This window comes from Sarcophilus harrisii, chromosome 3 (genome assembly GCF_902635505.1).
Source record: "Sarcophilus harrisii chromosome 3, mSarHar1.11, whole genome shotgun sequence".
Taxonomy (NCBI): Eukaryota; Metazoa; Chordata; class Mammalia; order Dasyuromorphia; family Dasyuridae; genus Sarcophilus; species Sarcophilus harrisii.
Window position 1 is genome coordinate 596,501,280 of NC_045428.1, and position 17,302 is coordinate 596,518,581.

General features: G+C 40.6%; 1 protein-coding gene across 1 annotated transcript; it reads right to left on the minus strand.

Moving 5' to 3' along the window:
* Positions 1 to 16,036: 16,036 nt before the first annotated feature.
* Positions 16,037 to 16,981, minus strand: LOC100934693 (olfactory receptor 2D2-like). The gene has a single exon (XM_003765245.2). The coding sequence runs from the start codon at positions 16,979 to 16,981 to the stop codon at positions 16,037 to 16,039; it is 945 nt and encodes a 314-aa protein (XP_003765293.2).
* Between the last annotated feature and the right edge of the window lie 321 nt (positions 16,982 to 17,302).

Genomic DNA, 17,302 nt, shown 5'->3' on the forward strand with positions numbered 1-17,302 from the left:
AGGGTTACCTTTGCACCCTGCTGATCAATCCGGGATCTCGTGTATTTTCTGGACAACAATTCTTTTAGGACTTTGTCAGATCCGTTAGGATTCTGTCAGTTCCAGAGAACCTCCTTTTGAGAAGTTCATTTGCTTTAATTCTCTAGAATTCTTTTAATTATCTAAGCATCTATTTTTATCTGATAGCCTTTGCAATCAGTGCAATTAGTCTTGTACTAAAACTTCTGGGTACCCTGCAAATTTTCAGTAAACCAATTTGTTTGGACTCTTTCGGTAATTGTACCAGATGGAGGACCACAACCAAAACAAATGGTAACAATGATGGGATCTGGCACAATAACCTGTCTTTGAAAAAGCTATCAATGATGGAAAGAGAGGAGTGGTTCCTTGGAGAGGTTTGAATAACCAAGCTGTTGTCCTCCTGAGAAAATAGCAAAGATTGAATCAACAAGTATATATTAAAGGCTATTATGTGTCAGGCACTGTGCTAAGTATTGTAGATAGAAAGAAAGCTTCTGTCCTCAAGAAGCTTACAGTTTAATGGGGGAGATATCATGGAGACAACTATGTAGCAATAAGAGATACAGGATAAACAAGGATAATTTGAAAGGGAAGGCGCCAAGATTAAGGATTATTTAGAAAGGCTTTGTCACATTTCTGATTATTGAGGTTGGTTGCTTTGTCTTTTGGAGGTTAAGTCTGATAAAAACAATGCTACCTCAAGAAAGAGTAGAGCTCTATGCTTTCTTGGATTTGGTCTTGGGGTCTAGGATCCCAGGAGGAATCACTTTTGGAGGTAGTCCCAGATGTCCCTCTCTATCATTCCTTATTCAATTCTCTTTGGGGGGAGGGGAGGGTAACCTAGGTCATGAGGTTTTTCCTCTCTCCTAGAAATACATTCCAGCCAATGGCTCTATTAAGCAATAGATTTTCTTTCCTCCTGGAAAATTCAAGCAGCTCCTACCAAGGAAGTTTTTCAGGGAATATGGAGCAAAATTACTGAGGATTTTGCTTTTTAAAGGTAAGAGGAAAGTAAATTTATACTTTTTAATAGTATATCCAAAATTTTACTTAGACATTTTTTGAAGTGGTTTTAAGTCTCTTTGTGATCCAAATGAAGATTTTCATCCAATCCCCATGGGAATTAAAAAAAAAAAAGGTAGATCCTCAGCTGATATTTCTAAAGGGACAAAATTAGGTGTTTTCCAATTGATGGGACTTTCCTCAGTTTAGCATTATTTTGAGATTATTTTAAAGTGAAGGATGTTCCAGAAAATTGGATCTTCTCATCAAGGTGTGTAATGTATGAAGACTGGGTTGGCTCTTGTAATTACTGCAGCTGAGGTGACCACAGTCCACCTTCTGACTGAAAGCTCCACCTTTTGATTAAGATCCAGCTGGTACTTTTGCAGGCCTACTGGTTTAAATTAAAAATAATTTGGCCTGGGTGTAGGAAAGTGGTTGAAAGCAATTTCCAAAATTCAGTTTGCCGAGAGGGTGTTTCCTTCAGATTCTGACAATGAGAGGGAATTGTGTTCCATATTTTTTTCACTTTTTAAATGTTTGTTGTTTAATTTCCTTTTATTTTCATCCATATTCATATGTATATTTTATTTATATTAATATTCCACATGTTTAATTTTGTTAGAGAATTAGAGTAATTTCAATCATTTTCATAGCTCAGGAGTGCCTATTACATTTTAAATCGACTTTGAACTTGTTGGAACCAATCAGATTTACACTTACCTCATGACACGCCCTAAACTTTCCCCTCTTACCAACTTTTCTATAAATGTCAGGAATTGTACTATCCTCCCTGTGATTCAAGATTTCAATTTAGATCTTGTCCTTGATTTCTCACTTAAATTTCACCTGCATTTCAGAGCTGGGAGGGACCTTAATAAATAGAATATTAGAGGCTTCTCTAGGCTAAATACCCCCAGTTCCTTCAACCAATCCCTAATCTACTTTGAGGTTCTTAGAGATGGTAACTCCACTTTTCCGTGATATAGCCCTTTCTAATATGTGGTTCCTTCTTTTTTTTATCTGTTTGAAGTATCACATTCCCCGGCATTTCTTGTGAATCAACTTACCATGGTGTCTTCATATTTAATTTCATGCCTCTTTGTCACTACTTGCAGCCCTCAGCAGCTGCTGCATTTGTTTCTCCTTGTGCTTCAAGTTGCTTAAAACCTGGCAATGAGATTCCTGGGCTTTACACCTTGGTACATGTCTTTCTCACATTGAGTACATCTGGAGAAGCTCTCAGCTTGGGTACCATGTAAGCCGTGTACTTTCCTATGTTTTGCCTTCTGTATTCTTTACTGATTGATACACTGAAAAAACTTAGATTGTGATCCTTCCTATTTCAGTCTAGTGAAGCCTCCAGAAGTAATGATGTATTAAGGGTACAATTCTTAGTTCCAAATGATGTATTTTGGATTTAGCACCAAATGATGGGATTGATGTTGGTGTTTGGTCTTGTGAACTCACAATGGCCATTCCCCAATTTCCAATTCTTTGCCATCATAAAAAAAAATAGCTGCTATGGGTATTTCTTTATGTATAGTCCTTTTACTCTTTGGAGTATTGATTTAGTAGTAGTATTGCTGGACTAATGAGTATGTATACTGAGTAACTTTGGAAGACTCATTCCAAATTATTCCTCAGAATGGCTGGACCAGTTCACAATTCAAACAAAAAGTGCCTTAGTATGTCTATTTTTTTCATATCCTTTCTAGCATATGTCATTTTCCTTCTTTTATCATCTTAACCAATGTGATCTGGTTCCCCAGATTTACTTTTCCTTATTTATGATTTAGAACATTTTTTCATATGGTTATTTATGGCTAGGATTTTTTCCTCTGAAAAATGTCTATTTATATCCTTTGACCATTTATCAATGGGGGGGAATGGCTGTTATTAAGAAAGTGTCCTCATGGGAAACATTATTTTTTAGGGAGAAGAATGGATGGGATTTGCTTAGCATTTTGTAATCAGTTATGGTTTTCCCTGCCTCAAATCTCTCTTCTTTCAATTTTTTCTCTTAAAAAGCTGCTAAAGTGATTTTCCTAAGCTTCATGTTCATGTCACTCTGTTAACCAATAAATTCCAGCGACTCCCTATTGTCTCTGGACAATTTTTTTAAATTGACTTTTAAAATCCTTCACAATCTGGCCTGAATCTTGCTTTCTAACATTATTAATTTCTCTTTCTGCCCTTGATAACCAGCTGACTTGGACTTCTAGCAGTTTCTCTCAAATGGCAATCCATCATGAAAGCCACCTCTAAATTTCTTATCCTTTCGCACCTTCACATCTCTGCTATGCTCCATGTTTAGGTTTCTCATCTCACATAGGTTTCCTTCTTTTAAAATTTTTTTTCAAGTTATAACTTCTATATGAAACCCCAAATGCTAGTTCTTGCTCCAAAAATATTATGCAATATTTTATTTGTTATATTTTCAATTATAGATGTGTTATCTTCTTGAAAGAGTGCAAACTCCTTGAAATCAGGGACTTTTATTGTTTTGTTTGTATCCCCAGCACCTAGCACAATGCTTAGCATATAGTATGGACTTAATGATTTTTGATTGTTTTGAGAATGTTCTGTACCCCTTCCCCCCATCCCCAATAAGTCCTTCAGCTTTGTATCAACCTCAGTTATCCTTTGTCTTCTAACATTTGTAATGTAACATTTAGGTACCAATCACCTCTTTCTTAGCTCCGGGAAGAATAGACTATGATAGCGAAGGTGGCAATTTTGTGGCTTTTGTCACAAAGATAAGAATGTCCTGCTAAAAAAGAGACATGCAAGGCAATTTTTTCACACCTCAGTATTCTGTGGTTCCTTTGGAGTGCTCTTGAAGCAGATTTCAGCCCCTTCACAAACTTGTATCTTCAGGTTTGTTTTCTTCCTTGCTTAGTGATCAATATTCTGGTGATAAACTAATTAAAGAACATTCAACTAAACTGCTACTTGGAAAATGACACAGAATAAGGAAGTTGAACCCATATTCCAAGGCTTTCAAGTGAGAAAAATTATATTAACTGATGATTTAGAGAGATTCCAATTTCCTTCTTTTCTTAATCTTCATTTCAAGATCTCAGTCTCTGAAGGTTGAGCTAACCTTTTCCTCTCCCTAGACCTCACCCAGGAGAAGAAGCCATTCTGTTCCACTCAGGTTTGGGTGGGGCATAAATTCTTTGAACAGATTGTCCAAGACTGGGGGGGGGGGGCCAAAGCGGTTGTGGGGGGGGGGGGGGACTGAAAGTGGATGACACAATCAAGGTTCAGGTCCAGCCCCACATTTTGGTATTTATTTGCCCATTATTTGTTACCCAGAATTGATTGTTACTCCTCTTCTAAAAGAATATATAAGCTGGGATTCCATTGCCATGATGGTCTATGGTCTGAGAGATAATCAAATGACTATCCTTTTTTTTTTAAATGCTGTCATTATTAATAAAATGATTAAATCGACCAGAAGCTATGTCCCTTGAACTTTTAAAGTGCCACACAAGACCTATTCCTTCTATTCCTAGAAGATCATAGAGTCTCAGACAGGAGGACCCCCATGGCTACCTGTCCTGTGGCTTGAATCCTACCTCAGATGTCTACTCCCTAAGTCACCCTCCCTTTGCCTCTATTTCCTTTTCTGATAAATCTACAAAATCCCCAACAGCCAATCGTTCAGTCTCCACTTGGAAACCACAGCTTCCTTACCCCTAATATCACAGAATCATGGAATTTTAGAATCAGAAGGGACCTTGGTGGTTAATAAGTGACCTGCCTTATGATCATAGGAACCTCTTATGAACCAGTATAGTGGAGGGGGAAGCTTACTATATATTACTATGTCAATTCCAAACAGTTTTGGAGGATTGAAGTTTGAATCCCAGCTCTGTTCTTTGGCATTTCCCCTTCCTCAATTATAAAGTGCAAGAGCTCAGGTAGTTAACTCTTAAATCAGTGGTTGTCAAAGTATGGTCTAGAGAATCCTGGGAATCTCTGAAACCCTTTTAGAGGGTCTACAAATTCAAAAATAGTTTTTATTTCTAATATGGTAAATGTCTATAAATATAACCCAGATAAACAAAACCGCTTTGGAGAGATCCTCAATCATTTTTAATAGGATAAAGATACTGAAAACAAAAGTGTGAGAACCACTGTCTTAAATCCTTAGAGGCAGGCAGTGTAAAAGTTATTTTGAGATAATGCATATGAGAAAATGATGGTTTGGACTTGCCCAGAACTAGTTACAAATCTGGGATTTATTCAAACGTAGGTTAGAGGTTATTAATTGGTTCTTTGAATAAACATATTAAGTACTAATTATATTTGTAGTTATAAGTATATATAGTTTTATATATGTGTACATTATATATTGACAGGTAGATAGATAGGTAGGTAGAGTTATATATACAGCATTGTGTTTAAAAATGAGGAAACAAAATTTAGCAGTGTGGGGCAATGCAAAGAACTAGGCTTCAGAAACAGAGAGGAACTCTGCTTGAACCCTCTGAGATATTTATTCCAAGTGAGCTTGGAAAAGGCATATTACTTTTTTGTGCCCCTGTTTCCTCATCTACAAAAGGAATCGTTTGTTTTAAATGGCTTCTGAAGACCTTTAGGTCTATAACTTGAGTACATAGGCCACGTCCTCATGAAGCTGGCTGTCCATCTTGGGGATTAAGAAACACAGAAAAGTAGAATATGAAAGCTAGTTCAAGTTCCTAAATTACATTGCTAAAGCCTGAGAATCTGGGGCTTCTGAAGCTTTGCAATGAAGCGGCTGCAAGGGAGAGGATGGGGGATAAGATGTCTGTAGGAAAGGGACCCCATCAGAGAGAGACACTGGGATGCTCTGGGTTTGATTCTTTCTCTGCTGCTTGTTACTAATTTTGGGCCTTCTGTATCATTAGGGAGTTGGACTAGATGGCCTTCAAGCTGAAATTATGATCTTTTATACCATTCAAATTGTCTTTATGCATAGAATCGGGCAGATCTCTCCTCTGCCTCTGTAGTGAAGAACTGTGAGTGGGCACAGACCTTCAATCTCTCTTCTGCCGGGGGTCTTCCTACTGAGCAAACCCCACAGAAGAGGCAATAAATGTCTGCCTCTGACACCAGGCCTTTGTGGCCTGACTTTAAAGATTATGTGCTTTCGGTAACGTGTAAGGGCTTTAGTGGAGGAAGCATGTACATGAGGAAAAAAAACCCACATATTTTGTTTGTTTTTGCAAGACATTTCAGAGTTAAGTGACTTTTTCAGGTTCATACATCTAGTGTGACGTGTCTGAGATCTGATTTGAACTCAGGTCCTCCAGTCTTCAGGGCTGCTGCTCTATTCATTGTGCCATCTACCTGCCACTAACCCTAGGTCCTTATTATATTTGTGTGCCTGTGGGCAAGTTTGTATAGTCATGATTGGGATATGCATTAATGTATATCCCAATGACATTTGGGGTGTGTGTGTGTGTGTGTGTGTGTGTGTGTGAGTGTGTGAGACACTGGACTTTTATGTCACCATCCAGGAGTCTCAGATTAAGAATCAAGAGGTCTAGATTCTAGTTTTGGCCCTCTGCTGTCATTTTGGGCAAACCCATTTCCTCTCTGAGGCTCCACTTTCTTGTCAAAGAGAAAACTTAAATGATTTTTTTTTCATCAACTTATCTGTATTTCCTTTTTCCTTCCCTCCTTCCCTCTCTCCCTCCCTCTCTTTCTTTCCTTCCTTTTCTCCTTCCCTCCTTTCTTCTCTGTGTCTCATCTTATCTGGATTTTGTCCCTTCCCAGTGTGGAAAACATTGCTGTGAATGGTAATACAATACAATACAATATGATTGCTACTCGATGACTGAATAGAATTAGTCAGCTCAGCATACTTTATCTTCTTTCCATTAATCACTCATGAAGTTCTTGGAAAATCCAAGCCTGTTTTAGCTGAGGAATTGGGGGTAGGGAAGGAGAGGAGGTATACATACTGAGGTTTGGAGGTTCAGGTAATTGCAGGTCTCTAAAGGCCAGCCATAATCTGAAGGCAACAGTAAGCAGATGGACATGAGGAAGAGAACCAATGAGTTTCTTAAGGGAAATGCTCTTTATTTAAACTTTGTGCTGCATTTCCATCAGTTTAAGCTGTTTTTTGTATACAGCAGCTGCTTAAGCGATGTTTGTAGAATGATTAAGTGAGTAAGCAGTCCACAGACATAGTCATACAGCTTCCACCCTTACATATTTCCTCACATATTCCGAGTCTCCTACATTAATTGCTTCATTGGGCAATTGAATTTCTCAACACCCTCTTTGTTATGATGAGCAGGCTGATCATTCAGGCAGGCATCCAAGCTCTTCCCATCCAAATTCATCAGCTCCTTTGTACCAACGCAGACCCCCAGCTGTCTGTCAACCAGCAGGCAGAGGGGACGAGTAATTGACAAAATGGGGGAAAAAAAAAAGAAAGAAAAAAAGAAAAGCAAAGGAAACCCCGCAAAGTTCCTACCAATTGGAATCATCTCAAATTGGAATATGGGGCAGTTAGGTGCCACAGTGGATAAAGGGCCAGGCTTGGACTCAGGAGGACTCATCTTCCTGAGTTCGAATCCTGGCTCAGACACTTCCTAGCTGTGTGGCCCTGGGAAAGGCACTTAATTTTGTCTGCCTCAGTTTCCTTATCTGTAAAATGAGTTGGAAGTGACCAACCTCTCCTATATCTCTGCTAAGAACACCCCAAATGGGATCAAGAAGAGTCAGAGAGGACTGAGAGGACTGAGGAACAAGAAGTTGGAACAGAACAGACTGCTAGTGAGCTCGGGACATCACTGCTGATGCACTGAAGGGGTCCCACTGGGATTCCTCTGGAGTTGCCCCCACACACCAAGTGAATTTCTGTCTTTTAAGCAAATTCTTTCCGTCCCTGGAGCCCCATTCATGTGGTGCTTCCTCTAGGAAACTTTCTGATCACGTGGCCTTAGTGTGTTTCTCTCTCTTCTGAATCCGTGTAATACCCAGAATCCTCCGCTGCTGGGGATCAAGGGGCCTACGGGCCTCTCCTGGCACTGGGCAAACTGGTGCAAGTTAGGGGCTTGGCCAAGGCCACACACACAACGGGATTTCTGTCTCCGAAGAGCACCGGGCACATAGTAGGTGCTTCGGTGGGAGAGATGAGGAGAAAGTGGAGGGGGAAGTTTTTGGGGGGCGAGGAGGGATGGGTGTGGGATGTTAGCCCAGAGCTTGGTACCCGGGAGATACCCTTGTCCTTCTGCATGACCTGGGGCCCGTTATATGCCCTTTCTGTGCCTCAGTTTCCTTTGGACTGTAAAATGGACGGCCTGTTTCTTCTATAAAATAGGGGATGGGATATAAGCGCAAACATCACTTAAACCTTTCCTCCACCGCGGGGAGGGAATACCACCGAGACGAAGCGAGTCCTCCAATAGCCTAGAGAGGCCCAGAGACTGTGCGCAAGCGCAGAATGAGTGGGCCTTCTTGTGGAAGCCCCGGGAGGAGGGAGAGGAAAGGTAGGGGCACCGGGTGCGACCATTTCACGAACTTAAGGGACCGGAGCGAGAGGGAGAGTTGTGTGGTTTGTCTTTCGTTTTCGAAGAGGAGAGGTGACCAGTGAAGGCCGCACTGGTCAGATGGCCTAAAGAAGCGATTGCGCATGCGTGTGTACAGGGACGCGCCGAGAACCCCGGAGGAAGGGGCCATAGGAGCGTGTGCAGGATCTCCGCCAATCAGAAGTCAGTTGGGAATACTTATGACGAGAGCCAATGAGGGAGCGACTGGGACCTTTTTGACCCGCCCTGGAAGAGCAGGGCGGGAGCGAGGACCAGCGGCTGTGTCATCCCCATGGCAACACCGCGTCAAAGGAAGTTCAGGGCCTCAGCCAGTTGTCTGAGACCTTGCTCATCTCGGACTTGACGTCATTACAGATGTAGGCGGTAGGGACCGCGGGAGCTGTGGAAGCCAACCCCGACTGATGTGTCCGGTCTTGCAGCAAGCGCTTATTAAGCACCTACTACGCGCCAGGCCCTGTGCTAAGCCCTGGGGATTTGAAGAGCGTGGGACCCGTTAGCAGCCTGTGGGGTCCTCCCGCTGGGACGGAGCTTCGGGCTGCAGTAATTTTTAGCGCCCTCTTCGCAGATTTGAATGAAGACGTGCAAATAGGATTAAAAAAGGAAGTTTATTTGCGCTTTGGCACGATTGTAAATTAAACGCACTAAGTAGAATTTATGAAACAGCCGCTCTGTGGGGGGCAGCTGGCTGGTGCAGTGGACAGAGCCCCACGCTTGGGGTCAGGAGGAGCTGGATTAAATTCGACTCCCGACACTGCCTGTGTGACCCACGGGCGAGTCATTTTCTCCTATCTCAGTTTCTTCAGGAGAAGGAAATGGCGACACACTCCTATATCTTTGCCAAGAAAACTCCCACTCTAGTCACAGAGAGTCAGACACATCAGCAAGATGTCGGGCTGAGCATACCAAGCCAGAACGAAACGGGGTGGGTGCTATGTTAGGACATTGGTCCATCAGGTGTCACGCTCACATTTGTCCACCAGGTGGCTCTCTCTCCCTTCCTCAAGACTGTCTCTTCTCTTCCTTCTGTTTCTCCTTCTCCTTCTCCTTCTTCTTTCTTCCTTCCTTCTTCTTTCTCCTTCTTTTTTCTTTCTTGTTCTTTCTCCTAACAGATTATTAGAACAGCAGCACTTCTAAGGTTAGGAGCCTCAGGATTACTGCTGTATTTTACCTCCAAGTTGCAACCCATCATATTCGTTTTCCATTTCTCTGCCACCACAAAAAGAGCTGCTATAAACATTTTTGCACATGTGGGTCTTTTCCCCTTTGATCTCTTTTGGATACAGACATGGCAGTGATATTGATGGATCGAAAGGTAATGCCCAGAGTTATAGCCCTATAGGCATCGTCCCAAATTGCTCTCCAGAATGGTTGGATCATTTCCCAACTCCGCTAACTGCACTAGTGTCCCCATTTTCCCACATCCCTTCCAGCATTTATCATTGTCTTTTCTTGTCATTTTAGTCAGTCTGATGGGTGTGAGATGGTACCTCAGAGCTGTTTTAATTTGCATTTATCTTATGAATAGTGATTTAGAACATTTTTTCATATGACTACAATGGCTTTAATTTCTTCATCTGAAAATTGTCTGTTCATACCTTTTGACCATTTATCAATTGGGGGATAATTTGTATTCTTAAAAATCTGAATCAGTTCCTTTATATATTTTAGAAATGGGGCCTTTATCAGAAACACTGGTTGTAAATTCTTGCCCCTCCCCAGCTTTCTGTTTTCCTTCTAATCTTAGCTGCATTGATTTTGTTTGTGGAAAAACTTTTTAACTTAATGTAATCAGAATTATCCATTTTGCATTTCATAATATTCTCTAGCCATTTTCTTTGGCCGTAAATTCCTTCCTTCTCCAAAGGTTTGACAGGTAAACTATACCTTGCTCTCCTAATTTAGTTATAATATCACCTTTTACACTTAAATCATTTACCCATTTTGAAGTTATTTTAGTATGAGCTGTGAGGTATAGGTTAATGCAGAGTTTGTGGTGTAGCATTTTCCAGTTTTTCCAGCAATTTTTGTCAAACAGTGAGTTCTTATTCCAGAAGTTGGAGTCTTTGGATTTATAAATATTAGATTATTATAATCATTGACTATTCTACTGATCCACCTCTCTATTTCTCAGCCAGCACCAAGTAGTTTTGATGACTGTTGCTTTATAATAGAGTTTTAGGTCTGATATTGTTAGAATATCATCTTTTGTATTCTTTTTCATTAATTCTCTTGATACTGTTTTCTAAAGTTGTTGATTGTTTCAAGAAGTTTTTTTAGTTGATACGCTACAATTCTTTATATATACCATCAAATCATCTGCAAAGAGGAATAGTTTTATCTCTCATTGCCTACTCTAGTTCCTTCAATTTCTTTTTTCCTTTCTTACTGCTAAAGCCAACATTTCAAGTACAGTATGGAATAATAGTAGTGATAATAGGCATTCTTATTTCTGATTTTCTTGGGAATGCTTCTAGCTTCTCCCCATTACACATAATGCTTGCTGATGATTTTAGATAGATATTTCTATCTAAATCTATTCCTGTGCTTTCTAGTGTTTTTAATAGGAATAAGTGCTGTATTTTGTCAAAAACTTTTTCTGCATCTATTGAGATTATCATATTTCTGTTAGTTTTGTGATTGATGTGGTTAATTATGCCAGTAGTTTTCTTACATTGAACCAGTTCTGCATTCCTGGTATAAATCCCAGTTCGTCATAGTGTATTATCCTCCTGATAAATTATTGTAATCTCCTTGCTAACATTTTATTTGAAATTTTTGCATCGGTAGGGGGATTCATCTATAATTTTCATTCTCTGTTTTGGCTCTTCCTGGTTTGGTGCCAATATCATATTTGTGTCTTAAAAGGAATTTGGCAGGGCTCTTTCTTCACCCATCTTTCCAAATAGTTTATATAATATTGGAATTAATTGTTCTTTAACGATTTGATATAATTCACTTGTAAATTCATTTGGCCCTGGGGAGTGAACTCCCTCCTTAGGGATTTCATTGATGACTTGTTCACTTTCTATTTCTTTTCTTTTTTGAATATTTTTTATTATAGCTTTTTATTTACAAGATATATGCATGGGTAATTTTTCATCATTGATAATTACAAAACCTTTTGTTCCAATTTTTCCCCTGCTTCCCCCACCCCTCCCCTGATGGCAGGTTGGCCAATACATATAAAATATATTAAAATATATCACTTTCTATTTCTAAAATAGGGTTATTTAAGTGTTTTATTTTCTCTTCTGCTAATCTGGACAATTCATATTTCTTTAAATATTGATTCATTTGAATTAGATTGTTAGATTTTTTGCCATATAGTTGGGCAAACTACCTCCTAATTTTTGCTTTAATTTCTTTTTCATTGGTGGTAAGTTCAAACTTTTCATTTTTAATGCTGATAATTTGATTTTCTTTTTTTTTTCTAATCAAATGAACCAAAGTTTATTTATTTGTTTGCTTCCCTTTATAAAACCAACTCTTCATTTTATTTATCAATCAATAGTTCTCTTACTTTCCATTTTATTAATCTTTCCTTTGATTTTCAGAATTTCTAAGTTGATATTTAATTGAGTTTTTAATTTGTTCTTCTTCTAGCTTTTTGAGTTGCATGCCCAATTCACTGAAATTCTTTTTCTCTATTTTATTCCTATAAGTAGTTAGAGTTGAAATTTCCCTTAAGAAACTATTTTGATTGCATCTTATAAATTTTGGTATGTTGTTTAATTACTGACATTCCTTTGGATGAAATTATTGATTGTTTTTATGATTTGTTTTTTGACCCACTTATTCTTTAAGATTAGATTATTTAATTTCCAATTGATTTTTGGTTTATTTTTTCCTTGCCCTTTATTGAATATAATTTTTATTATACTATGATCTGAAAAAGTTGCAGCCCCAATTCAGTTTTTTCCAAATGTCTATTAAATCTAAGTTTTCTAAGATTCTATTAACCTCCCTAATTTCTTTCTTGTTTATTTTGTGGTAGAGTTATCTAATTCTGAGAGGGGAAGGTTGAAGTCCCCTCTTAGTATTGTGTTGAAGTCCCCTCTTCGTATTGTGCTGTTCTCTGTTTCTTTCTGTAACCGACTTAACATCTTGTCTAGGAATTTGGATGCTATATCACTTGGAGCATATGTATTTAATATTGTTATTACTTCATTGTGAATGGTACCTTTTAACAAGATGTAGCTTCCTTCCTGATCTCTTTTAATTAACTCTTTTGCTTTTGCTTTGTCTGAGGTCAGAATTGATGTCCTTGCTTTTTTTTTCTAGTAAAATCATGCTAAATTCTTCTAAACATATTTCCATATTCCTCATGCTGCGCAAGAAAAATCAGACCAACAGAGAAAAACCATGAGAAAGAAAAAGAAAACAAGCAAACAAACGACAACAAAAAGGTGAAAATACTATGTTGTGATCTATATTCAATCTCCATGGTTCTCTCTCTTTTTGTGGATGGCATTTTCCATTCCAAGTCTATTGGAATTGCTTTGAATCATCTCATTGTGGAAAAGTGCCAAGTCTATCACAGTTGATCATTATATTATATTATTGTTACTGGACATATTGTTTTTCTTGGTTCTGCTTACTTCACTCAGCATCAGTTCATGTATATTTTTAGGATTAGATTATTTAAATTTAAATCATGAAAATCTTTTCAGACTTTTTTGAAAGCGGTATGCTCATCATTTCTTATAGAACAGTAATATTCCATTTCATTCATATAACATAATAAATTTCTATGCCTGAGTATGTATGTTATTCCCTCTTTGAGACAAAGCTAATGAGATTAAGCTTCAAACAATGCTCATCTCTCTCCCTTCTGTAGTAATAGGTGTTTTTTGCTTCTTCATGCGATCTAACTTACTCCATTCATCCCCTTTCTTCTCTCAGAACAACCTTTTCCCACTCCTTAATGACTTTTTCTTTAATATCATCACATCAGAGTCAGTTTATACCCATATCCTCTGTCTATGTAGGTCTCCTCTAATTGCCCTAATAAAAGATAGTTCTCAAGAGCTATAAGTATCATCTTCCCATGTAGGGGAAATTATTTTACAGAGAACACACATGGGACAAACGCTCACAAGGTGGTCTGAAAAAGCAATACAAGGATACGCTCAAGGTCTCTCTTAAGAACTCTAGAATCAGTTGAATGATATGGGAGACACTGTTACAAGATTGCCCAGTATGGCATGCCTTCCTCAGAGAAGATGCTGTGCTCTATGAGCAAGACAGAATTTAATTAGCCCAGTAGAAACTCTTGGTGTCCTAAGTTAAAGAAGCCATTCCAAAGATTTATATGGATTATTTGTGTCTGACCTGTGGCAGAGCATCCTGAGCTCATGTTAGTCTGACCAGGCACAATCAGCCATATTGTAACTCGACTCTAACAAACTGATATCATTTTGGCTCTCTTCAAGAACGAAAGGAATATATCCAAACTAGACTATTCTCTAGTTCTCAGTTCTCTATCCATCCCTCATATCACATAAACTTTGAACTCTCATTCCCCTATAACTTTGCTGACATTGCTTCCAATGTCTAGAAAAACTTTTCTCGCCACCAATTTTCCTATCCAGTATTTAAAGACCATCTCAAATGTCACCTTCTTTCACAAGTTTTCTCTGATCCTTTCTAGTGAGTGATAACCCTTAGATTTTACAGAACATTTCCTTTTAAAACCATTAATGCACTTATGCAATATTGTGCATTTAGGAAATGTGTTGGTGCTACTTATTAGACTATAAGCTTGTTTGGGAAAGGACTATATTTTGTTTAGCTCCTGCATTTTCTATCATAAGCGATTACATATTAGCTCTGGATCACAAAGTGAGTACTTTACAACCAAGAGGAGCTTGATCAATATATCCTTTTTAGCCTGAGGACTATTACAGGAGAAACTGAAAGCAAACTAATTTTTTCTGGATCTGAGCAGTCTTTGTTGCAGATTATTATCATCTTCTCTAACTAACTAAACTGAGCTCCTGGGTATCTTTTTGCTTTCAGGATAGCTCAAGAGATTTTTTTTTTGGTTGTTCTTTTTTTTAAATTGTCTTTAACCTTCTGGGTTCAGCAATCCCTGTATAAATTGAGAATTAGTCCAGTGTTTTATAATTGTCTTCAGACACCATTTCTTAGTTCTGATTTCTGCATGTGTCTCTTCATTTTAGGGATGTGATGAGAGATTAGTGGATGGTAGAGAGGCAGTTTCCTGCCTGGTTTTATTCCTAGAAGCATGCATGATTACCCTTGCCTGGTCTTAGTCCTCAAAGCATGCACACATATTCTTTGCTATAGGAACAGTGTCAAGAGGCAGGAGTGCTTCCATATATGAGCAGTCAGGATGTTGAGGAGATGAGAGATCAAGCTATTAAGAGCTGAGGATATTTAAGGCTAGAGAATAAAGAACTTGGGGAGGACATGATGACTATTTTGCAGTATTGGAAAGGCAGTCATGTGGAATAGATTTTAGATTTGTACATGAACTAGGAACAGGTAGAAGCAGATTTCAACTTGATTTATGAAAATAACCAAACCAAACGAAAGCACACCTTCTATTGATTAGGACTGTCCAAAAGTGGAAGGGATTACTTTGAAAAGTTCCTTAGGATCCTGTTCCAAGCTAGAAGTTACAAGCTAGAACTTAGAAGTTCTAATCCAAACCCCTCATTTTCCAGATGAGGCTCAAAGAAGGGTTATGTTCAGTGACAGATCTAGGATTCACATCCAAGTCTTCTGCTAAATCGAATGTTCTTTCTGCTGTTCCACAAAAAGGCAGGTAGTGAGGTCCTCATCACTCTGCCTTCAAGCAGCAGCTGCCACTTGGCAGGATGTTGGAGAGAGGATTCCAGCTCATGCATGGTCTGAAGTTAAATCCTCTGCCCCCCCTGAGAGACTTTGAGAAACACTGAGGCTGACATCCTCAGAGACAGTCTCCTCCAAACCATTTGTTTTTCCCATCCAAGTTTGGAGGGCTCATGACTGGTTCTACAACAAAGAGGTAGACTTGAACCCACATTGGCTGCCTTGCCACTATGTCCAGGTCCTGTGCTGTTTGCTTTATCCTAGGAGTGTGTAACCTGGGTCCATAAGATAGATTTCAGGGCAAAACTTTATTTTCAGTAACTAATAGCTAAAATCCACTCAATTATGAATTAAAAATTATTCTGAGAAGGGGTCCTGCCCTTCACCAGTCTGCCAAAAAGATCCATGACTCAAAGCCCTGCTCAACAGCACGTTACCTTCTCACTGTGTATTAACAGTGACTCTTGGGGCCTGCTTCCTCATCTCCCTGTGTTGCTGTGTAAAGGTAGGTTGGGTTGCTGGGGAAGGTCCCCTTTTTTGGGCAGAGATGGGGGTTCCCTGGCAGGGAACTCCTGCAAGGAGGAGGGATGTGGGTCTAGATCATCCCTGCTGCACATAGAGCACCCTTCTTTTCTAGCAATCTATGTTTCTGTCCCACTGGCCCTCAGTCCCTGGATGCGGGCGGCAGCGTACCTAGCAGCCCGGTGCACGTCCTTGTTCCGCAGACTGTAGATGAGTGGGTTAAGCAGCGGAGTGACCACGATGTAGAAGACTGCTGTGAGCTTGTGGCGCCCGGCCGGGGAGGGGCCTTTGGGCCTCAGGTACATGGCCATCACGGTCCCATAGAAGAGGCCCACCACGGCCAGGTGGGCTCCACAGGTGGAGAGGGCCTTGCGGCGACTCCGGGCCGAGGGGAGGCGCAGGGCAGTGGCCAGGATGAGACTGTAGGAAGCCAGAATGCAGCCAAAGGGCCCCAGGAGAATGGGGACACCCATGGCATAGACCAGGGCCCGGTTGGGGGCTGTGTCTGCACAAGCCACCCTCAGAACTGCCGGCAGTTCGCAGAAAAAGTGGTCAATGGGTGGGTGCCCAAGGCAGTAAGGAAGGCGGAGGGCAGCTGCAGCATTGGGCACAGAAAGCAAAAACCCCAGAGCCCAGGCCCCCCCTGCCAACCCCCCACAGAGGCTTGGAGTCATGATGGCCGCATAGTGAAGAGGTCGGCAGACGGCCAGGTAGCGGTCCACAGCCATGGAGGCCAGAAGGAGGGCCTCGGTGCTGCCCAGAGAGAGGGCGATGTAGAGCTGAGCCCCACAGCGGGCAAAAGGAAGCGCCCGCCTCTGGGCTAGCATGTGCGCCAGGGCCTGCGGCACAGTGGTGCTCACGTAGGACACATCCAGAAGAGCCAGGTGAGTTAGCAGGCGGTACATGGGCCGGTGCAGCCGGCTGTCCAGGAGGATCAGGGTCACCAGGAAGGCATTGCCCAGCAGAGTGGCCAGGTAGGAGGCCAGCACGGCAGCAAACAGGAGGGGCTGGAGGGCAGGGCCGGTAGATAGACCCAGAAGGAGAAATTCAGCCAGAGCCGTCATGTTCCCCTGGCCCATCCTGTGGAGACAAGGAGGATGGAGTCAGGGCACTGATGGGGACTCCTCCCCTCTTCTCTGTTCTCCACTCTCCCCTCCTCTTCTGGCTTTCCTTCTCTGGTTAGCTACCATAGCAACAAGAAACTCCTTAGCCTAGTAGTACCTACCTATAATCTGGCTCCCATCTCCCACTCCAGTCTTAATTTAAAATATTTCTTCACTCAGTTCTTGTTCCAGGTAAAGTTTCCTGCCACTGACTTTGTCTTCTTAGCCCCTCATCTTGACACAAGAGGCCTGGAACATCCAGATTCCAAGATCCTGGGAAGA

Bases quoted from the DNA above. Each gene is read 5' to 3' on its own strand.
- LOC100934693 (XM_003765245.2), bottom strand. From the start codon at position 16,981: ATGACGGCTCTGGCTGAATTTCTCCTTCTGGGTCTATCTACCGGCCCT.